The 23839-nt window shown below is 34.6% G+C and overlaps 2 protein-coding genes across 2 annotated transcripts; both read right to left on the bottom strand.

Annotated features, from left to right (window-relative positions):
- Positions 1-13656: 13656 nt before the first annotated feature.
- LOC139848443 (laccase-15-like) lies at positions 13657-16282 on the bottom strand. Its single transcript, XM_071838177.1, has 6 exons — positions 16190-16282; positions 15955-16106; positions 15634-15878; positions 15281-15409; positions 14260-15189; positions 13657-13790 (listed from the first exon to the last, which is right to left on the bottom strand). Exons 1-6 carry the CDS (start codon positions 16280-16282, stop codon positions 13657-13659), a joined length of 1683 nt encoding a protein of 560 aa, XP_071694278.1.
- Positions 16283-17791: 1509 nt separating this feature from the next.
- On the bottom strand, positions 17792-22968 carry LOC139846795 (ras-related protein Rab7-like). Its single transcript, XM_071836326.1, has 7 exons — positions 22805-22968; positions 22654-22680; positions 21639-21738; positions 21376-21522; positions 20027-20107; positions 19805-19950; positions 17792-18155 (listed from the first exon to the last, which is right to left on the bottom strand). The coding sequence occupies exons 1-7, from the start codon at positions 22855-22857 to the stop codon at positions 18092-18094; spliced, it is 618 nt and encodes a 205-aa protein (XP_071692427.1). The 5' UTR covers positions 22858-22968; the 3' UTR covers positions 17792-18091.
- Positions 22969-23839: the final 871 nt, after the last annotated feature.

The raw sequence follows: 23839 nt of genomic DNA, 5'->3' as shown, positions 1-23839 counted from the left end.
AATTTAAACAAAAAATTGCACTTGAATGAAAAAAAAAAATAATAAAAAGGACTACAATAATAAGAAAAATCAAAAACCCTACTAAAGAATTTTTGAAACAATTTTGACCGTGTTGATTTAATAAAAACATACCTCAAAGCACGTACAAGTGTCTGTGGACTGCAATTAAGACACACGGTGACACTCGTGAATAATAAATATAACATTTCATATTAAAAAGCTTAGAGGAAGAAGGTATATAAGACGATATAATTAGCACTTGAGTGCACCTATAACCATGCAAAGTTGTTCAATGTCATGTTTAATAACACTTCATGTCTAGTTGCATACCTTCAATGTCGTGTTTAAGTTATATCGTGCATTGCTAAGAAGTTTAATCTGATCATGATTCTCAATTAAGGTTTGACATTCTAGACATGACCTGGACAAGTCAAATAACTATGATCAGTCCTAAAATCTGAATGTTTAGTCAAAGAAATATATACATAAGTTAGTATCAAAATTGAATTATTACGAAGGTGCTACTTATAGAAGTGTATAGAAGTATATGGGCTATATATATAATAATTAATAGTTAAATACAATATTATTAGTTGAATTCGATTTTAAATTCGGTCTTATACTAAACCAAATTCAAAAAATAAAAACCGAAATGAAACCTAATTATTTTTTAAATCAAGCGTGAATTCATTTTCGGATTGATTTTTTCTTTCCAATTTGGATTCGATTGGGTTTTCAGATCAAACTATTGAACACCCTATGATTTAGCACGCACTCAACCTGTTGACAGGCATTGTAATCTGCTTTGATTGAAGAAATGGATAACAAAAGCTCGGGAAGTGGCAGGAGCCTCGCAGCGGACTCCTTAGCTTCGATTCCTCAATCTTAGACCATAATCTTGCCTAATATCATAAACACAATTCATCGTTAGAGTGTGAATTTACAAATATCCAAAATAAAGAAAATTCTACAAATATATGTAGTGTACCTAATTAATTAGATCAATGTACAGATATCATGCACGGTAATCTAACCTGAATTTAGTGAAATTTTAGTTAATCAGAAGGAATTATGTATTAGTATATAATTAGGTTAATTACAGATTCGAGTTAATTAAAATTAGGTACTGCAACGGACTTACTTACTAGATATTGAGACAACGGTGGCGCGTTGTAAGATGGTGATAGGTATCATGCTACCTACGTATACCATTTAAACTTTGGCTACTCAATGTTATTTATGTGATAAAATCTATAGCTATCGATATATCGAAAGTTTTTCTCTAGTGAACTATTACTACATGATTTGCATCATCCTAGCTTAATTAGTTATCTAACATTTTACTATCTGAATTAATAAGTAATCATCAAGAATTATATACGCGTGTGTTTGATGAGAACTGTTGGAAACTTCGACGAGCTCAACACACCACTATAGAGGATCTAGACTATACTAGACTCACTACACCAACACTTTGACGTTGGTTAGACTTTAATTTTATAAATCCTTAGTGCACAATGTACTTAGGCGACAGTGTCGACCATATATCTTTAGGCGGTATAACCGACCATGTATTACTTAGGCGGCAGAGCCGACCATATAATAAGAACAACAAAAGTGCACTAAGAACTTAAACACAAACTAAGGCTTGATCGGGAAACTTAACAAAAACACTTATATTAAATTACATTACAATATTACTTACAAGCTTTCTCTTCTCTACTTTCGCTAACTCACACTCTTCTTCTCTTCTTCACAACTCACTTCTTATTTCACTCTCACAACTTCACACAATACAAATGAAATCTCCTCCCATATTTATACTACTCCATGGAACATTCTAGAACCTAGATATTTCCATGGATATATAAATATCTAGATATTTCTACAACCTACAAATATCCAGATTTTTCTGTTACATTTCAATTTCTAGATTTTTCTCTTATATTCTAATATCTAGATATTTTCTTATACATATTAATATCTAGATATTTTATCCATATACATTTACTAATTCCATATTATTCTAAATTTGCATTGTATTTTAACACTCCCCCTCAATGCAAATTTTCTTCCAACGATGTCTTGCAGACCATTCCAAGTGCTTCTCTGAATTTTGTAAACTTCGGTTTACTTAGGCTCTTGGTAAATATATCTGCAACCTGTCATCTGTCTTTGTTGGCACCATCTTGATCTCCCCTTCAAGGACCTTCTCGCGAACATAGTGATAGTGCACTTCTATATGTTTTGTTCTCGCATGAAAGACTGGATTTTTTGCTAGACGTATAACTGATAAGTTATCGCAGAAAAGCTTTACTTGATAATCTGTTGATTGATGAAGATCTTCCATTAGCTGCTTCAACCAAGTAATTTCTTGTGTTGCTGATGCTGCCGATCGATATTCTGCTTCGGTGCTTGATAAGGATACAGTTGGTTGTCTCTTGCTGCACCATGATATTACTCCTGATCCAAGACTAAACATGTATCCAGTTGTTGACCGTCGTGTATCATAGTCTCCAGCGTAATCGGCGTCACAATATCCAGTCACGTGACATTCTTTTGTTTTCTTGTATAAAATACCAAAGTTAATAGTGCCTTTAACATACCTTAAGATGCATCGTACAACATCAAGGTGAGGCTTCTTCGGATTGCTCATGTATCGACTAACCACTCCAACTGCATAAGATATATCTGGCCGGCTTATTGTGAGATAAATAAGACTTCCGACCATCTTTCGATACATGGTAACATCTTGAAGACTTTTTCCTTCATCTGCTCGTAGTTTTGTATTCGGATCCATCGGAGTTGAGATAGGTTTGCAATTAAGCATTCCGTACTTTTGTAGAAGATCTCGCGCATATTTCTGTTGTCCCAGAAATAATCCTTCTCTTTTCTGCTCTATTTCGAGTCCAAGAAAATGTTTGAGTTCTCCAAGCTCCTTCATATGAAATCTGATAGACAGATTCTCCCTTGTTCTTTGGATCTCCTCATAGTGATCTCCCGTGATGATTAAGTCATCCACATATACTAGCACTATGGCTAGTTTTCCTTGATCTTGTTTCACAAATAAACTAGAATCTGAAGGAGCAACTGTGAAACCACTTTTTACTAAAAACTCGCCAATCTTCCCGTACCAAGCTCTTGGAGCCTGCTTCAAGCCGTATAGTGCTTTCTTTAATTTGCAGACATGGTCAGGATGGGACTTGTTCTCAAAGCCTCTTGGTTGCTCCATATAAATTTCTTTGTCAAGTTCTCCATGTAAGAAAGCGTTCTTGACATCCATCTGCCACAGCTTCCAAGATTTGCTAGCGGCTAAAGCTAGTAGAGCTCGAATTGTTGTGATCTTCGCCACTGGACTAAACGTTTCTTCATAATCCAGCCCATATTGTTGAGAAAAACCTCTAGCAACAAGTCGAGCTTTATACCTTTCAATGGAGCCATCTGATCGAGTCTTCACCTTGTAAACCCATTTATAAGATATTGGTTTTACATCTTTTGGCTTTGGAACTAAACTCCATGTCTGGTTTTCTTTTAGTGCATTAATTTCTTCTTCCATCGCTTTCTGCCATTCTTGACTTTGTGCTGCTTCTTCATAAGTGGAAGGCTCAATATGTATTAATTCATCCACATGAGCAGCATTGGCATGCCTCGGATTAGGTTGCCTCGGCCTTGTTGATCTCCGTAATTCTTGCACATGCTCCTCGGCATCCATTTGGCTTGGACGAACCTCTTCGAATGTAGATTGATGTACCCCGGTTTTCCATGGACTCGTTTCCTTAGAGTACGTTCCATCTCCTTCTTTAATTGGATCCGATATGTGCTCTTTATGTTCTTATTTCTCTTCTGGAACTTCTTCTAATCCATGAGATTCTGGAAGCTCTATCTTTTGAGGTGACCACCATGAAGAAGCTTCATCAAATACCACATTTCTTGAAGTATGACACTTCCCAGTATTTGGATCACAACATCTCCATCCTTTTCTTGATTCATCATAACCGACAAAAATGCACCGAATTGCCTTTTTATCAATTTTGCTTCTTAGATGATCTGGCTCGAAGACATAGCATACACATCCAAAAACCTTGAGATGATTGACGGTTGGCTTGATCTTCCATAATCTTTCATATGGTGAAATATATCCCAACTTTGTTTGTGGGAGTCTGTTAATCACGTATGAAGCCGTCCTCATACATTCGGCCCAAAATCTTCCTGGTACATTCTTACCATGAAGCATACTTCGACAAGTTTCAGCAAGATGACGATTCTTACGTTCTGCCACTCCATTCTGTTGTGGAGTATTAGGGCAAGTTAATTGCCTTCTGATCTTGTGCTTCTCAAGATACATATTGAACTCAGTCGATAAATATTCTCCTCCATTATCTGTGCATAAGCATCGAATCTTAGTATTGAGCTCACTTTCTACCTTGTTCTTGAATTCTTTAAACTTCTGAAAAGTCTCCGACTTTTCCTTCATGAAGTAAACCCATACATACCTTGAGAAGTCATCAATGAATGTCACCATATACTTCATACCTCCAAGTGATGTTTGTTTCACTGGGCCGAAGACATCTGAGTGTATGAGCTCTAGTGATGTCTTGGACTGATGCGCTGACTCCTTGAATGGCAATTGGTGAGCTTTGCCAAATTGACATCCAGTACATATTGTATCTGTTCGGATATCAATTTGAGGAAGCCCATTTACTATGCGTTTTACCATCATCTCCTTTAACTTGTTGTAGCCCACATGCTCAAGACGTTCATGCCAAAGATCAGCAGTCTCATTTTTCGAGTCTTATCCACATAAGCTGTTTCAGCAGATAATACATAGACCGATTCTATTCTTCTTCCATGCATAACTGGATTGCCAACCACCTTTACTCTCTTGAATATGGACACATCTTCTGGTCCAAAGAGCACATAATTCCCTTCTGCTATCAATTGTGGTACTGACAGTAAATTCTTCTTTAGGCCAGGGACAAGATACACCTTCTCGAGTTGGAGCTTATGAGAGCCGCCTTCATTTGGAATTATTGTCTTTCCAATATGAGAAATAGATAACCTTGAATTGTCGGCTGTCAACACGACTCTCTTTCCTTTGTAATCCTCCATTTCTTGCAGCTTTGTCCCATCGTTGGTCATATGATTTGAGCACACAGAATCGATGATCCAATCATCTTTGTAGTTTATTTTTGACTTTAAAGTTGTTGTAAGAGCTTGATCATCTATGTCAGCTTCAACAGAGAGTCCAGCTTCTGCATCCCATGTTTCCTCATTAATGGTTGCTTCGAATGTGACCTCTTTCTTCTCATCTCTTGCGGCGGACACATTTCCTTCGAAAGTTCACCTTCTGGGGAATCTACAATCTCGAACAAAATGACCCTTCTTGCCACAATTGAAGCATTCACCATTCTTTCTCTTATCATTTTGCCCGTATTGTTGGCGATGATCTCTTCTTCCTTGTTGAGCTCCCCGAGCTCCCCCTGAAGTGTTGCCTTTTGACTTTGGGTGACTCTTCCATCCATATGTCTGACTTTCTTTCATCGCATCTTGTCTTCGAGATGTTGCTTTCTTCTTATTGGTGAAGAGTGCGTCTTCTCCGTCTTTTATGGTTACTTCATTCATCTGCTTGGCTAATGCCTCTTGATTGGCCAATAAATTCTCCAGCTCTATTAATGATGGTTGAGTAGGCCATCCTCTCACAGCGGCTATAAATCCATTATACTCGGACCTTAAGCCGTGGATGATAATTCTCTTCATCCTTGCATCACTCACTTTCTCTTCAGGAGCAAGTTGAGATATCTCACGACAAATAGATTTCACCTTGGTGAAATACTGAGAAATAGATAGACTTCCTTGTGAGATACCTGCGAGCTCATTTTCCAAGAGCTGGAGGCGTGCTTCATTCTTCTTTGAAAATAACTTTTCAAAAGTTTCCCAAGCTGCCTTTGGTGTTTTCTCGTCACGGATGTGCTCCAATAGATCCTCCTCGATTGTAGTCTTCAATATAAATAAAGCCTTCCCGGCCTTGATGTTCCATTTTCTCAAGGCTTCGGCATTTTCTTTTGGTGGAGGCGTTGTATCACTGCCAGCAACTATTTCCCATAAATCCTGTCCTTGTAGGTAGGATTCTATACAAGTCCGCCAATAACCATAGTTGTGGTTATTGAGACTCTTGATACCACTGCTCGTACTTGCAAGATCTGCCATCATGACGTCCAACGTCCAATAAGCTTGGTCCATGACCGATGAGCTTTCACAGTTCCTAACTGTGCTCCGACAGAATCTCCCTTAGAGCTTTGGTGAAAACAAGTCGATGTAAACGTCCAACGTTTACCGATGAGTACCTCCACTAGCAATGGTCCCGAACAACCTGGCTCTGATACCAATTGTTGGAAGCTTCGACGAGCTCAACACACCACTATAGAGGATCTAGACTATACTAGACTCACTACACCAACACTTTGACGTTGGTTAGCCTTTAATTTTATAAATCCTTAGTGCACAATGTACTTAGGCGACAGTGTCGACCATATATCTTTAGGCGGTATAACCGACCATGTATTACTTAGGCGGCAGAGCCGACCATATAATAAGAACAACAAAAGTGCACTAAGAACTTAAACACAAACTAAGGCTTGATCGGGAAACTTAACAAAAACACTTATATTAAATTACAATTACAATATTACTTACAAGCTTTCTCTTCTCTACTTTCGCTAACTCACACTCTTCTTCTCTTCTTCACAACTCACTTCTTATTTCACTCTCACAACTTCACACAACACAAATGAAATCTCCTCCCATATTTATACTACTCCATGGAACATTCTAGAACCTAGATATTTCCATGGATATATAAATATCTAGATATTTCCACAACCTACAAATATCTAGATTTTTCTTTTACATTTCAATTTCTAGATTTTTCTCTTATATTCTAATATCTAGATATTTTCTTATACATATTAATATCTAGATATTTTACCCATATACATTTACTAATTCCATATTATTCTAAATTTGCATTGTATTTTAACAAGAACAACTTAATCTTAATTACCCGTGTTTAGTTTCCCTAATTTCTAATAAGAAAAAAAAAACAATTCAATCAAGAAATACAAAACAATTCAATGAGGCTCGTACCTAAAAAGGTAATACAAACTTAAAAATCTAAAATCTATCTATGACCGAGTCACATTATTAATTATGAAGTAATACTTAGTAGAAAAAATGTACTCTATCACAAAAGGTCCGACAAATATCATACATATTTTAAACTAAAGAGGGGGAGACGTGGTTGTTTTTCTTTGGACGTGATGATAGCAGGTGGGTCAATAGTTGTGGCGAGAGTCAGTCAAAATCACTAAAATGCCCAAACGTTACCGTTCATTCGAGTTCGGCTAATATCTTTATTATTATAGGAATTATACCCCGTAATAAAAAGTACCATCTACTAATATACTTGGGTTTTTAATATTATATGCACATTTTTTTTCTTTTGAAAAAAAAAGAAAATTGTATATTGAAAGGTAAATGATCTTCACACACTTGTTTTTTATCCATCTACACCATTTAATAAAAACGGACTATTATACCCTTCATATAAATTTACATAATCATCCCTCTAACTATTTTAACATATATTTTAATTTCAATACTAATTTCTACATTAATATTTTTGAATATTGCCTTTCAAACAAATTGCAATTGAATCCTTAAGTCTTGGAAGTGGTAGTAGCTAATTAATTAATCAACACATGGATGGATTCGGTGTTGATCCATGTTTTTTTCTTCTTGTGCTACTTGACCAGAAGCTTCTAAGTTGTATAGTTCGTTTTTCTTTTTACTGAAATAAGCACTCGTATATCCTAATTCGATCACATAGTATGAAAAGATAAGCGCAATCCAAATCCAGTCGAGGTTTACGGGAAGGTATACAATCAACACAGGTAGTAAAGGTAGACAAAAGAGTCCCGTGTACGCGACATGACATTTGATCATGTCGCCATTTTTGGATGGATAATGATCATCCATATAGCAAAGTCCAAATGCAATCCCAAAAGATACACATGCGAGTAAAATCCCAATCCAATTGAGGTTCGAAGGGACGATTAACACCAGACTAATAGAGAAAACAGAGAGAATTGTCGAAAATAAATCAATAAATCTTAAGATGGCGTAATGAACATTATTCCTCATTTGCTTGTACAAAAAGCATGTAGTACAAATGATCAAAATCCAGGTATCGAGTGTAGCCACATATAATGAAACAAAAGACATATTTATAAGGAAGCCATTCATTTCCATACCAAGATCTTCCTTCTCATTTTGAGAAACGATTCCACATCGAACTATAATTAAGTGAAACACGTAGTAAAGAGAAGAGAGCTGCAAAATGAATGTGTACGTACAAAGCCTGATCGAAACACAACAAGCCTCCATGTTAATTATACAAGTACTATATCCAAACAAATGGCTAAATATGAAAAAGGACGGAAACTTTTGATCAACATCAAATCAACCAATAAATATGAAAAAGGACTCGTAACGTATCAACTTACTCTGAGTTTGATTGTGATGATGTGTCGTCATCGTTAATGGAAACGACAACGTGTTTACTCATTCCATTTCCCATTTCGGTAGGAATAGCTGTTGCTAAATCAGACTCCATACTGATCCTTTTGTGTTGTATAGAATACTAATTAAGTAAACTACTAATAATATAGTATGGCTTATTTACTTAAAATCTAATTTATTACTCCGTACTTTATACAAGATCGCAATTCATCACTGGTCTCTAGGCTCTAGCTACATAAACCGAAATTTTCGGTCAACCTTCATGATTCTATTTATAGCATTTTTATTTCTAGCTACATAAACCGAAATTTTCAGTCAACCTTCATGATTCTATTTATAGCATTTTTATTTTAAAAAATGTTTTACTATTTCTTTTTTCCCCCTTGAATACAAATTAAACTAGAATCAGTTACAATATAATAATTACCCCCACTGTCCCAAAAAAAGTGTCTGAATTGACTTTTTATTAAATTTAAGATATATTGATGAATTGTCTAATTTGCCCTTCATTTAATATTAATATTGTTGTAAAGAGTAAATAATTAATTAATTATAATATTTAATGTTAAATTTCTAATTATAAAAAAGACATGAGTGGAACTTTAATAGCTTTTTATTGTTATTTAAAATAAGGGATAATAATTTTGTGACAAACAAATATAGATTATATACAATATATATATATATATATATATATATATATATATATATATATATATATATATATATATATATATATATATATATAGAGAGAGAGAGAGAGAGAGAGGAAGGTTCAATACAGAACCAAAAATGCTACAGAACTAACTAATGTGCACAGATTTACACTTGTGCACAATGGTGCACATTAAAGAAGTCTTGTATTTGTGTACAAAAATATATCTGTGCACAATGGTGCACATTAAAAAAGTTCTATATTGAACTTTTGGCTATATATATATATATATATATATATATATATATATATATATATATATATATATATATGGGCATGATCAATGGGGAAGTAACCAATCAGGGGGAAGCCGGGGGAAACAAAAATTATTTTTATTTCGTTTTTTATGGAATTTTGTTTTCAGGCATCAAGATCACACGAAAATATGAACATTTAAAAAAGACACTTCGTGATAAATGTTATTATTTAGGCGGGAAAACGATCGACAAAAATAACATTCAAGATAATATTGATCGTGAAGAATGTTAACGTTTTTTTTTCCCATGTTTTGTGAAGTAAAATTTAGCCCGATTTAGAGTTTAGGGTTTAGGGTTTAGGGTTTGGTGTTTTGGGTTTAGTTCCTAAACCCAAAACCCCAAACCCTAAACCCTAAACTCTAAACTGTTCGTGTTAAAAACTCAATCTAAATCCTAAATCTAAACCCTAAATCTAAACCCTAAACCCTAAATTTCTAAACCCTAATATCTAAACCCTATAAACCCTAATATCTAAACCCTAATAGCTAAACCCTAATATCTAAAACCTCAACATACGCTCGAAAAATACGATAATTGTTATATATTACTTCTTCAAGCGTTTTCCCGCCAAAATAAAAACATTTATCACAAATTGTCTTTATGAAATGTTCATATTTTCATCCAATCTATAATGTTCGTGAACAAAGTATTTTTTTAAAACGAAAAAAAAAAAAAAAAAGGTTTTTGCTTCCCCCGATTGGTTACTTCCCCCTTGATCCTACCACTATATAGATTGTATTTCTTACTAAATTGTGGAAAGTTGGTTTGTCTTGAAAAGGTTGATAAAAAGGTTTCAAAGCCAGAGAAGTGAGAAAAGAAGCTTCTCTTGCCGTAGATGATTTAGGATGCTTGTGATTTGTGGTTTTCTATTGTTCGATGGTTATAGTTTCTTTAATGTTTTGTTCAGTGTTCATTTGGTTAGGTTTGTATTGTCATTTTGATGCCGGTCTTAGTCTAGTGTTTCTTGGACGGTTGCGGATTGCATAGCCTGGTTTGAGGGTTGGTCACTTGTGTAGGCCTGTTGGGCTTGTTTCGTTTGGTTCGGCTTGCATCTAAAAAGTCTTCATAGCTAGTTTAGATTTAGTTTTGCTTTTTAGGTGTGAGACGTTTCGGGGCTCTCTTTGCATTGTTTGATATATTATTTAATCGTTTGATAAAATTTCTTTAATTATATGGTTAACGTTTATTCGATAATGAAAATAGAAATAAATATTGACTAGTTATAGTCGTGCTTAGTAAGAATTTTATTCATGCACATTATATTTTTGGTGATTGTTACAAGATAAATGGTCCTGTCATGGAGATACGATACTTGTGACAACAAAATAACAACTAAATGTATGAATAGCATTTTCTATTATTATACAGTAGTATTTCTTACTTTCATAGTGGACTTGCTAAGTTATCAAAAACTTTTTGAAAAAATATAGATATGCATATAATCATCTGATTAACAACTAATTTTGGTGTTCAAACATCTCAAGAAGAACTGCTACTGTATGTTTTTATGATGAACAGATTCGCTCATTTGCTTCATGATTCATATTCGCACAACATAATTTGAAGGAATCGGTCATGACTGTTATATTAAGTTCATGAACAGATTCGCATGTTTTAATTTGATTGTAGATTTGAATTTGAATTTGGATTTGAGTTTGATTTTGAGGAATTTGATTTAATTACTTACTTAAGATAAGTTGGAAATGGAGATGGGAGTTGGAGATAAATGTGAAGGAATTAAAAGATAAACAATCATGGGTGGTGATGAAAATGATGAACATGAAGATGAAGATGATGAATGGATGATGATGAAAATGCTTTGTGTAACATACGGATCAATGACGTAAAAACTAAACATAAATGATTAACATGTAATATTTCACAAACATCAGGGACCAATGATGTAATTTTGAAACTAAGGTGACCTGAAGTTTACCTATTGTAACAGGTTAGATACATACAATAGAACAATTTGAAAAGTTAAATGCATACAATAGGAGATTTTAAAGTTGAATACATACAATAGAAATTTAATGAAGGTTCAATGCATTTTCATATACTTTTCCCAATATGCAATATATGAATATGGCAAAACCTTTTGATATTTGATTTTTCATCAACAAAAAAGCAATTTCCAATTACATGGGTCAATTTTAAAACGTTCATTTGTTTCTGCTTTTGTTACACAGATACGTAAGCTCTGAAGTTATTTGTTACTTTTGATAACCGTATATTTATAGGATATTTATTCTTATAGTATTTCAACTTAAACAACTTAAATTGAATTAAGTTAAAATTCCAATAACAGCAATAGAAATAATTGATCAACTTACGTAATATTAAACATAACATTAAGTGCTACCTTTATTATTCTACTATTCTTTTTTTTATTATTATTATTGAACAGCGATTGAGAATTTCTTGTATAGAAAGACGAAAGGAGGTATACGGAGGTTTCCTACGGTTAGTTGTAATTTGTACAGAGTAATCATCTTTTTGGGAGGTTTATTGGCTCTCTCACTTGGAGAAGGAAATATAGGATTTAAACGGCGAAGATTTTTGTATTCTGTACATAATTTATCTATTTCTGCTTCCGTTATGTTTGATGGAATTGTATTTACATTTAGAGTATCCTTCTGGGAAGAAGTGCTGCTAGACTCGGCCATGGTAGTAACAAACGAAAAGCAATAGAAACAGAGAAGAAGGATTGAGAACTAACCTTGCGCAATTAATTGTTATGAGCCCTAGATGCAATTGCAGATGATCTTAAGAGGATTTGATAAGTTTCGAAAAAGCAAAATTGAAGTTGGGACGACTATTTATAGTCAAATTGGTAGACGATGATAGGATGGGATTATGCCACGTGTATGGCCTGGATTAATGGGATATACAATTTGAATTTCAATAATAAATCAAAATAAAATTAGAGAGGTTTTGGGGGCAAAGTCATCATTGGAAGTATGACGTCAGGACATAGGAACAGACGACTACTACGGTTTATGTCCCCGAGAAGAAAGACATCTTTTATTTTTTATAGTTTAATGACTTTATTTTCTACAAAAATAAAGACATTAAACTGGGGGACTTAATGGTGTATCCTATGGGATACATGCACAAAAGCATCGTTTTTATACAGCAGAATAGATTAAAAAACATAAAAGATGACAGTATTTGGCAGTTTTTAACATAATCCGTCAAGCGTTCAGCAGGCCGCCCAGCGTCATGCGTAAGCCCTGCAGGCAGTTTATATGCTTAAGCCCTTTAATTAGGCGCATGAGCGGCACGCATCCACGCCAGCCACGCCAAAGTCGGTTCCGGATATTTCGCATAACTGAATTAATCAGCGTTTGACATGTGTTTCCCGAGAATTTCGGACATTCCTCGCCTATAAATAGACCCCTTGGGTCACCACATTTGACATCTGAACTTCAGTCAGAGAGAAGAACACTTTCTCTCTCACACAGTTCTTTCTCACTCTAAAACATTAACCGCTTAGCAATAGAACGCTAGACGGTTCAATTACAGATTGATCCAAAGATTGATTGAGGCCACCCCACGGATTTCTCATCTGTGTTCTGGGTCTGCAGGGATTACTGAGGGCAAACATCAAACGGCATCATATTGCTCAACGCTAGGCTGTTATTGTCATGTACTGGTACCTTTCACCTGCTATACGAAAAATAGTACCAACAGGATCAATCGAGGGGGACCAAACCAACTTTATTATTCTATTATTCTACTATTCTGTATTCGATGTTGAGTACTGTACTAAATTTCCACTTTTTGTTTAATTGTACATTATATGATTTATGTGTTGATTTTTCTCTAGCATTTTCTTACATCTCTAGCGCGCGCGCGCACACACACACACAAAAACAAAAAAACAAAAAAAAACAAAAAAAAATGAAAAAGGAAAAGAGTAGGGAATAAGTTGGCTAGTTCATGTATATGTAATTTGAATTGGATATATGTGTATGCTTGCCAAAATAAACATAAGTAGGATAAATACATATAGCATCCTAATTCGCTTATAAAAATATGTAGACTATAAAACACTAAAACAGAATCGTGTATCAACGGAGTACATAAATTTACACACACTTAAATTTAAATACAACGTGGCCTGTGACGTGGGGGTGGGAGGATGCGGTCTTGTGGTCGAGTCCCTTCCTTGACAATAAACGTTGTATCCATCCCCCACGTAAGATGACGTTCCAAATGACAATGCAAGAACCATACTCCTGTTTCAAATTCATAAACAAATAGTTTATCACAAAATAGTTTAAAGAAAATGAGATATATATTCTTTTGTTTTGTTATTTTGCTGTTAAAAGAGCATATATGATACAGTAGTAATTAAATATTTATATTTGTGGAGTTTGCTATGTAGTTGATAATTTTAATGAATACAGGTCGACGTATCCCACATTTTTATTTAAAACCATTTAGTTTGAAAATCAAATCATATTAAAAATGGTCAAAATCAACTATTTGTAGTTATGTATAATGATCATGTTTTTTTAAACAATTTTAAATTTTGTAAGTTTCGGTTTTACTTACAAGAATTTGAATTTAGTTTTCGCTTTGATTTCGGTTTGCTTTTGAATTAAAATTCGACTCGATTTCAGTTTTTTTTTCTAATAATTTTAAAACCGATTAAACGAACAACTCGTAAACTAATTAAACTGATCAATACGTATAATATCTTACCAGGATTGCGAGCATTGAACCTGATCGCGGCCCATCCACCTCTAGGAACAAGAACTGTGTTTCGTAACGGCGGATCGATTAGATTATAACTCAACGGGTCAGTACTTTCGTTAAAGTTACCGAATCCAAATCCAACAATGTAAAAACTATATCCATGTAAATGCATAGGATGATCAAGTCCTACTAATAAATTCGTGTTCTGAAAAACAAGTTCTACCGTTGAATTGTAGTCGATCAACCTTACTTCGGTCGCTCTTTCGGGCGTTTGTAGGTACAAAGCTAAGTCCGAACCCGTATAGTTGAACGGAAATGGAGGTACACGTGGAAAATTCGTTCCAAATACACCGCTAATGTGGTAATAGTACGCATCAAGTATGTCAATAGAGGGAAGCTGAAAGCTAATATTGCTCATACTAGCCGCTAATCGGGTCCCGTTTGGCCCCGCACACGAATTGTTTTGACACGGGAACGAGTTTATTGAAACGGTGGAAATGATTCGTTTGTCGTACTTGTTTATCGGGTACCAAAGCGGCCCGAGGCTCCTAAGGCGAGCGGTGAAGTTGTAAACTGCGGTTGTGTGGAAGTAATCGGGTAGAGTAGGGAGAATAGGAGTTGTTGATGAATTGTCGTATTGAATGATAGCTGTTGTCGTTGTGTTATCTAGTGCAAGTGCGGGTGTGCCAAAATATGCTCTGGCTGCTATGTAGTAATGGCCACCGGCTACTTGATTTGCTTCGAAGTAGCAATCGAGTGTTTGGCCGGGTGCGATTACTACATAATCGACTGTTATTGGTTTGATATAACTCGCATCAGCTGCAACAACGGTTATGGTGTGATTCGCTATGGCGACGAAATGGATTTCGTTCATCGCTGCATTGACCATGCGTAAAAGATATCTTTTGCCGTATGTCACATTTAACTTGAAGGTATCTGTTGACAGTTAACTCATATTATTAGGAAAAAATTGGTTTATGAATGTAATTAGGGTTAGCGTTCGACTATGTGAAATTACTAAACTAACCTTGGCTCGAACAAGGGTAAAGGTCTCCGGGTTGACCATTGATGGTGTAAGCATCAGAGTCTCTAGGTGCACCACCAGATGCAACAAACTCTTCAAGCACTTCCATTATATCTTCATTCCACCATTCACCTAAAAAGTTCAATAAAAATACAAGGTAGTGACAGTTGTAAGGCTGCGGTTAACGCACATAAAAGTGTTGTATATAACGTTTATATGTTGATTTTAAAGTGACAGTTTTTGAATTATAGAACACTTTTAAGGACGTTAAAGACAGCTGAACTGTCATTAAAAAAAAAAATCCAAAATATAAGGATCGGACGATTCAAACGTGTTAAACCATACACAGTACATACTTATAATGATGGGTACTTCTTGATGGGGTCGAGGGAAGGGATAGGGCGTCCCACACCTTGGGTGCACCACGATGGCACCATGGACCGTGGCTCGAGACCAGTCGCTATGAGCATGCCACCAAAGGGTCCCGACTTCGATGGAAAATATCAGCTTGTAGTTGAATGAATCACCCGGTTGAATTGGACATTGTGTGATGTATTCAGGACCATCTGACCATGGATTTCTAGGTTGCTTTACTCCATGCCTACAAGTTTACAATAATTTAGTAATTTGAAATGAAGATAAATTTAATGTATGGATAAAAGTCATAATTGGTATACCAATGAATGGTGATGTTGTTACTTCCATTGTTATAAACCTTGACCCAAACTGTATCTCCTTCGCGAGCGTGTATAGTTGGTCCAGGAAAACGTCCGTTTACAGTTAAAATGTCTTTTGTTACACAAAGGCGAGTGTATGATGTTTCGTTCACCTACACAATCAATAATAATAGTAAGTGATACGAACAAGCTAGTGAACGGAAAATGTTAGTTTTTGCTCATTATAACAAAGTACAAAAAACTTATAGTGTCGACGCAATGCTTCGCTATGAACTAAGGCTGCAAATGACAAGAAGAAAAATAACAAGAACTTGTTGCTTGAATGCATTTTGGGATTATTTGAGTACACAAGATTAGTCTAGTAGGAATCAAGTGAATTTATACAAGACTTGTGTAACTTTGATATGATAGTATCATCCAAAAAGTAAGTGTAAATGGACCATATTGTCACAAATGGTATGCAAATAAGGATATAAAAAGTAATAAAATTGGCTTTACATGTACTAATATGGAAGTTACTTTGCTTTTGAACAATGTGCGTACATTTTTTTAACATTTTGAGTTTTGAGTATCATTGTTATGTCGGTATTTTTTTTCATTCTTATAGTAAGTTTAAATTGTGTAGATTATCTTTTGGTTTTCAAAATTAGTTTCTTAATGACTAAGTTATAACTTAAATGTTAGTAATACCGAAATTACCAACATTTCATTGTAGACGATTTCAAAGTCCTAGTCGCAAAAATGATGGTTTGGTTTTGTTAAGTGAGCATAATATCTTTTTGTTCAACAAAAGCAAAAATATTTTTTTCATATTCAGTATTCTGGAATATTTTGCATTCAAAAACATCTGTCAATTATCAACCGTTCAAGTTTATATGTTTATATCACTATTTATGTTTCATTTTGGTGACAACCGAAAGCGAGAAAACGTAATATAAACACTACCTCTTTAATTAATTGGACTATTATGTTAACGCTCAGTCCCTCATCGTCTATTATTTAGAAAACTTGGTCTCACTTAGGATAGAATTTATAATTTTATATATGGAAGTATGCCAAAGTTCGGGGACTTTAAGTGTAGTTTCACATTTTTACGTTAACGAACAAATTTAGAACACACACTAAAAATGGCATTTTTAAGTGGCGTATATAATTCTCTATTTGCATTCATAGCAAGTTAGGTCAATCTGGTAGGATAGAAGTTAGGTTTATTAATTAACGCAAACAAATTAAAAATACATGTGTACATATTACTTTTGTTTATATACATAGGGCTATATTTATCATGTATCCACAGTTAGTTTTTATAACAAATATAGAGTAAATGTGTTGGATCGTTTAAACAATTAAACAATCGTTTAATGCTATATCAAGTGTGGAATCTTCGATATAGTGTTTTTAGTCGAAAACACTTGATTATTAGATCAATTAACCTTAAGAACTGACTTGGAACGATTAGGAATCGATTAGGGTTTGCTATTGAAAGACTTGAATCGGCTAAGAGGTGTTAGGGTTCGTAACCTTGACAATGAACCCGAAATCACCTATTTATAAAGTCGGCAAATGTATCCGTACGGATGCATCCTTCATCCGTACGGCTATAACTTATCCGTGCACCAGTACTCTTATCCGTACGGATGTAACTTCTATCCGTACGGATGAATTCTGACAGTATAACTTTGATTTCGTACGAAGTCCAAATGAACGAGGGTGTTACATTTATGCACTAACAAAATGTGAAGTCACACACGTGGACTCTGGTATTCACACACAAGTACACAACGTTTATGAAATTCATTTGTCCAAAGATTCATAACAAGTAACAATAGCAATGTTAATATAGATACAACAAAACAATGTTAACAGCAGTGTACAATCTCAAAAATGTGATAAAACCTTCAACAAGAAAAACGTACAATCAATTATAACACTCATAGTTTAAAGTTTTGATTAATCCAACAAACAAGAAACTTGGAAAATTGCTATCTTTCAACAACATAGAAAAGACACAGACACAAAGGAGTTGTGAAAGCCATCCTTAAGAAAAAAATGCCAAGGGTGACATCAGCAAAAAGCAGAGTAGAATAGGGCACCATACAAGTGAGAGATGAAACCTTTTGTATATTCAGCAGAAGATTTAACATGCACAGCCACCTCGTTGCTCGGCTTCTGGTACAGCCTCGGGGACCCCCTGGAAATATCTGTTCAAAGTTAAAGAGACCAAACAAATTAGGAACTATAAATTGTCTTGTTCAATGTTAATTTTGCGTACATAGTCCTACTAACACCCATAACACAAAACAGTTTTAGATATAACTCAATATTAACTAAGATCATGACCAGCGATTATTTGTGGCCTACGATCTAGGTTCACATAGAGATGGTTGATTCAGATTATATTTACCTCTTAACATGTCAAACGCTTAAATGTAACAAGCTGAAGGAAATATAAGTGATAGGAACTGTATTCAAATATTAAACTTAATCGTTTTGCTCAAGTAGATAATATTTTTCATATTAATTAATATTAATCATAACTAAAGGGTCATTGACCTGGGGTATTCTGGTAGCCTTTTCAACCAAGAGGTTGGGGTTCAAGTCCTGCTACGGACATATTTCGTGGATTATCGTAAATATCGTGTAATGGGTGTGTGAGTTTGCCTTTCAAAAAAATAATCTAAATCATAATATTAAAATCATCCTTTTTTACGTTAAAAACTTAAAATGGATAAAATTCGGAAATATAAAATCAAAATAACTAATGTTATTACCGCATATATCCAAAATAAGTCAAGCTGACTAAGTAAACTTATACCTTGGTAGATATCCACTAAGGGCTTACATGATGCCTATAAATTATAACCACAACTAAGGAAATATATTACACTGCTATCCAATGTTCTGGATTAATAAATCTTTCCAGAACAGGAATGTAAGATACAAAGTCACGCAGAGTTTATTTGCAATTTCTTTCAACATTGACCAATATGTAACTGTTAGGAGATTACTCTAAGTCAGGTATCCTAATAGCAAGGGCTAATCAGATATTAGTTACAACTGGCGTGAAACAAGATTTTACACTGCTATCTAATCTAAATTTATATAAAATTACCTAGAATAAAAATGAAGTATTGGCTGATTATGGATTCTTAAAACCAACTACATAAAGTTTTAAAATTAATGACCAACTCTTAACTTATTCATATTTCTAGTAATTTTCACCTGACACTTCATATTGTTTCTCAAATTTTTAGATAACATGTAGCTAGAATTGTAAACAAATTGATAGCGTATTTCAATATTTGTATCATAGTTGGTTTCTTCAATCTGGAATCATCCAATAGTTCGATTCTATCATAGGTAATTTGCTCCTAATTTTAATGATGTGTATATGAAGCTTCTGATTTTAACATTCATATTACTGTACTTATTTTGACATTATGAGGGCATTGATAGTAGAATAGTAAAACATTTGAGTACTCCTATTGCTCTATTTATGATGATATTTTTCACCTGAGATACCCAAAACTAGTAATTTATTTAACGGTAAGTTAAGGCAATTAGACAGTCTATAAACACCCTCTGACTCCAAAATTAAAAACCACAATTAGACAATAAAAACCAACAATATCCTGCTCTCAGACGCATGAAGACTTATCCAACAATTAGACAGTTAAGGCATTTCAACATATAAATATATCCAATAAACCTAAATAAGTGTTTAAATATCGAACTTTGTACACTTTGTAAGTGTACTTAAAAGTCCTGCTCATCATTAAAACTAAAAAAACATAGGCAATAGAAACTATCAGTTAAAACAAACGTGTATTGTTTATTTAAGCACACTTACATATCTTGCTCATGCTCGTTTGCCATTGCAGTTCTGGCAATAGACAGGAATGCGGGATCCACATTATGGTCTTCCTTTGCAGATGTCTCAAAGTAAGGTATGTTCCCTTTTGCAGCACACCATTCCTTGGCCTTCTTCTCAGAAACCTATATTCAAATACTTTCAGTAAATGGAACGAAGGTTCCAAACAATGAAAAATGGAGGTAATGCAGGGCAACTTACAACTCGGCTATTTCCACCGTCAATATCGATCTTGTTACCAAGTAATATGAAAGGGAAGTTGTCGGGGTCTGCCGGGTTTGCCTGAAACCAGTCAAAAGAACAAAGAATAAGTACAGAATTCAATGGATTTCAATTTTCAACGTCGCGTATTATTAAAAGCCAGAAAGTGGGCTAGATGGTGAAAGATCAACATATCTCTTGGTTGAACGTTTGACTTTCCACTGTCAGTTTCCAATCTAGTAAGGTAAAATACAAGCCTCTAAATTGACTTATGGAACCGTTCTTCCTAATATGTTGTAGATTCACTCTACAACAATAACCATAAACAGTCTGATAGTAAAGAACTGTTCATTTACAACACACACAGGCAGGGGGCTTCAATAGCACAAAATTAACCATGAAAATTACATATAAGTTTAATGAGACAGACTGCATAGAAGGTGCAAAGTGCACAAGACACATTGGCAAAGATATAATCCAATATTTTGGTTTCAGATACACATATTTATTCACCGTGAAAAAGTATTTCAGTTTTCCTACCAAAACTGAGAACAGACATCTAGAGATTTTACTTCCATGTACGCAAATGAGTGGTATGTGAGGCAAAGTAAAACGTGTAGACCATGAAGAGTATGGGCAGAAAAGAGGCCCAATATGACAGGAAGGCATGATAAACTAGCACATTCACATATAACCAGAATAGGAACTACGAAATATATCTCACTTATCACTACTGGCTGAGGCAAAGCTTAATGTAGTCATGTAGATATGTGTATTTAAAAGAAAAGAAAGATACCACCAAATTCCAACATATCATGTGTTTCTTTCAAATTCATTATGACTCCTAATAATTTCAGACTTCATGGGTTGTCTTCAATGAATAGCTACTCGAACCCAATGAATTTAGTAGCCTAGGGTTGGATAATATGGTTACCAAAGTAGGAACAATTTTCAATGTGACTCTTGACATATAGGACTTCAAACATCAAGTTTAAGAGGTCCATGAGGTAAGACACTTAAATCTTCATAACTCAACAACAAAACCCACCAAAGGTGATGAGACATAAGCAGTAACAATGGGAACACTGAATGTAACACATTAACTTATGTTTCCAGGTCAACAGTTATTACCATTTACCACCGAATGGTATATGACAATATAAAACAATATCAAAGTTAATACTTAATAACTGTAACTCTTACACAAAGTAGACTGAAAATATCGAGTGTATTATCTTGTTACGATAAAACAATGTACAAAGGGTATATATAGGTTTAGACAGGACCTAAAACTAAACCATAGTGGCCCTTGGCCCGAACATATATAAGTATTATCTATTAAAATATACCTGCTTCAGAAATTCCTCATGCCAAGTGTCAAGTGTATCAAAAGATCGCATCACGTTTACATCATACACTAGAACACAACAATCTGCTCCACGATAAAATGCAACTCCAAGACTTTGAAACCTTTCCTGACCAGCAGTGTCCCATATCTTGCAAATAAAAATTTTACGATCAACCGACAAAATCATAACTCTAGAATGATCAACACAAATTACAAAGTTGAGAATTAGCAATTAACTACACAATATCCATAAAAAGAACTCACTTGTAAAGTAACAAGTCTGTCATCTATTTGCAACTCTTTGGTCACAAAATCAGCTCCGATTGTAGCTTTATACTGCTGACTGAATTTCTTATGTACATATCTTAAAAGGAAGTTAATAGATCACAATAACCAATAGCTACAAGTATATGTATTATATACGTCATAAGAAATCAAATAAATAACAAATACTAAGACCACCATTAATGGGGCGTCAGATTTGTCCGTCATATGAGGTGGAATGGGCTTTGACGCCCCTGACGCCATTAACGGGGCGTCAAAGTTTGACACGAGGGGCGTTAGTCGAATATTTGACAGGTGCTTGACATTTTCACTAGCCAATCAGAAATTAGTATTTAATATATTTATTTTTCTCACCCCATTTCCATTCAGATTTTACCACATCACCTCACCAATATTTGGCACAAAAACTTGACCTTAGGGTTAACGAAGGCCAAATACTAACATTGCCACATCACCAAAAAGTACACCATTTGCCTCACGTCAGGGTTAATGATGGTCTAATAAATAAGAAAAACCAGATTGCACAATATGTGCAGTTTCACCCAATATATATTGTGAAGAATATGAACATCGACAAATTCTAAGCATATCAAAATATATAACCCCTTCCTGTACATTCTAATGTGACTGTCAAAGTCAACGAATTATAATCGATACTAAAGTCAAAGACATCACATCAAACTCCATGATACATCAGATGCATTCAAAGTGCACAGTAATCGATATACCTCCATATTATGCTCCACATCAACTAACTTAACTGACCAATCAAGTCATCTTGTATGCGTGTGTGGACTATGTTTATGAGCCTAAAAACTACAATATTATAAGGCAATGTACTCGGATCAAAGCAAAAATTAATAAAATAATATAAACAATTAAAAGTAAGTCAGCATCAATACAATCGAATTCACACATGGTAAAAGTAAGTAGAAACTTAATTATTATCTAAACAATATATTGAAATTTCAATTGAACATATAAGTAAGGATACTGATTCATCAATGACGTCTTACCAACCCTAAAAACACATCAATTCGAAAAATTAGACTTCAAACCATTCAATTAACGAAAATTAAGCTTCAAATCAAACCCTAAATTATAAATCAATTTTTAATATAATATATTAAAATGAATATATATACCCGCTATCACCGAGGACGATGACCTTGAGCAAAGTTCGTCTTCGTACAGACATTACGGAAAACCTAAATTTCAAAATGTGAAAACAATAGAAGATATGTTGAGATCGAGAATTGGGGGAAAAAGGAGCGCCAATTTTCGATCTATGTTTTCGTAAGATTTTTTGTACTCCGTATTGATTAAATAAATTAGTGATTAGCATGGTTGCAAAAATCGGGACTCAACTCGGAATTTCATTCCTGGCGAAAACTCGTTTTGAAATCGGTCAAAAAATCGGTTAACGACCAAAAATCGGCCAAATCTCCAAAAAATTGGTCAAATCTCGGAAAATCGGTTAATTCTCAGAAAAGTCGGTCAAATCTCAAAAAAATCGGTCAAATCTCGGTAAAATCGGTCAAATCTCGGAAAAAATTCGATAAAATCCCAAAAGTCAACGAAAGTCAACCGCCGATAACTCCCCGAGTTCTCCGAGTTCTCGTTTTGAAGACCCTGCCGAGAACTCCCCGAGAACCGATTTCTGCAACCTTTGTGATTAGTGATCGAAATGTTGTACAGTAATTTAAACAATTTACAAGTTGTGGTGCGTGTTGTACAAGTGTTGGAAGGTGAGGCGTCCTGTGTGTAGTCACTAGAATTTCGGAAAAAGTGTTTTTTATTATTATTTGGACAGAAACTATAACTGACCTGGAAAGCATCGGTGGATATCATCGTCGGTTGCTTATTTGTTGTTCTTAATCTATATCTTCTATAGTAGTTAACTAGTGTTCGAACCTTGCTTAGGGTTCGGTTTTCAATGTATTTTATTGTGTTTAGTTTGTAAAATTATTTCGTGGCGAACGATGATGTCGTTGAAGCGCAACTCGAGTCGAACTAAAAGGTATAACCCGTGAAAAATTTAAATGTTATTTTAAATTAACAATATATGTGCATCTCCGCGTTTCGCTATGGAATTGTCGATATTTAAAAATATAACGCAAAATAAACGTGTATGAAAAGTACCTCAAATATTTAGCGTTTTTTAAAAGCGTCCGTTTTGC

Source organism: Rutidosis leptorrhynchoides, chromosome 5, assembly GCF_046630445.1.
Source record: "Rutidosis leptorrhynchoides isolate AG116_Rl617_1_P2 chromosome 5, CSIRO_AGI_Rlap_v1, whole genome shotgun sequence".
Taxonomy (NCBI): domain Eukaryota; kingdom Viridiplantae; phylum Streptophyta; class Magnoliopsida; order Asterales; family Asteraceae; genus Rutidosis; species Rutidosis leptorrhynchoides.
The sequence above is the reverse complement of the archived record's forward strand: the minus strand, read 5'-3'. Positions and strand labels throughout refer to the sequence as shown.

What these genes read in the sequence shown, in the direction of transcription:
- LOC139848443 (XM_071838177.1), bottom strand. Translation starts at nt 16,282, where the DNA reads ATGCATTCAAGCAACAAGTTCTTGTTATTTTTCTTCTTGTCATTTGCA. An exon ending in GTCGACACTATAAGTTTTTT is followed by an intron (nt 16,107 to 16,189) that starts GTACTTTGTTAT and finishes TTGATTGTGTAG; the next exon opens with GTGAACGAAACATCATACAC. An exon ending in TTACCCTTGTTCGAGCCAAG is followed by an intron (nt 15,190 to 15,280) that starts GTTAGTTTAGTA and finishes AACTGTCAACAG; the next exon opens with ATACCTTCAAGTTAAATGTG.
- LOC139846795 (XM_071836326.1), bottom strand. Translation starts at nt 22,857, where the DNA reads ATGTCTGTACGAAGACGAACTTTGCTCAAGGTCATCGTCCTCGGTGAT. An exon ending in AAGACGTCATTGATGAATCA is followed by an intron (nt 21,739 to 22,653) that starts GTATCCTTACTT and finishes CTTCCTTTTAAG; the next exon opens with ATATGTACATAAGAAATTCA. An exon ending in AACGAGCATGAGCAAGATAT is followed by an intron (nt 18,156 to 19,804) that starts GTAAGTGTGCTT and finishes AACTTTGAACAG; the next exon opens with ATATTTCCAGGGGGTCCCCG.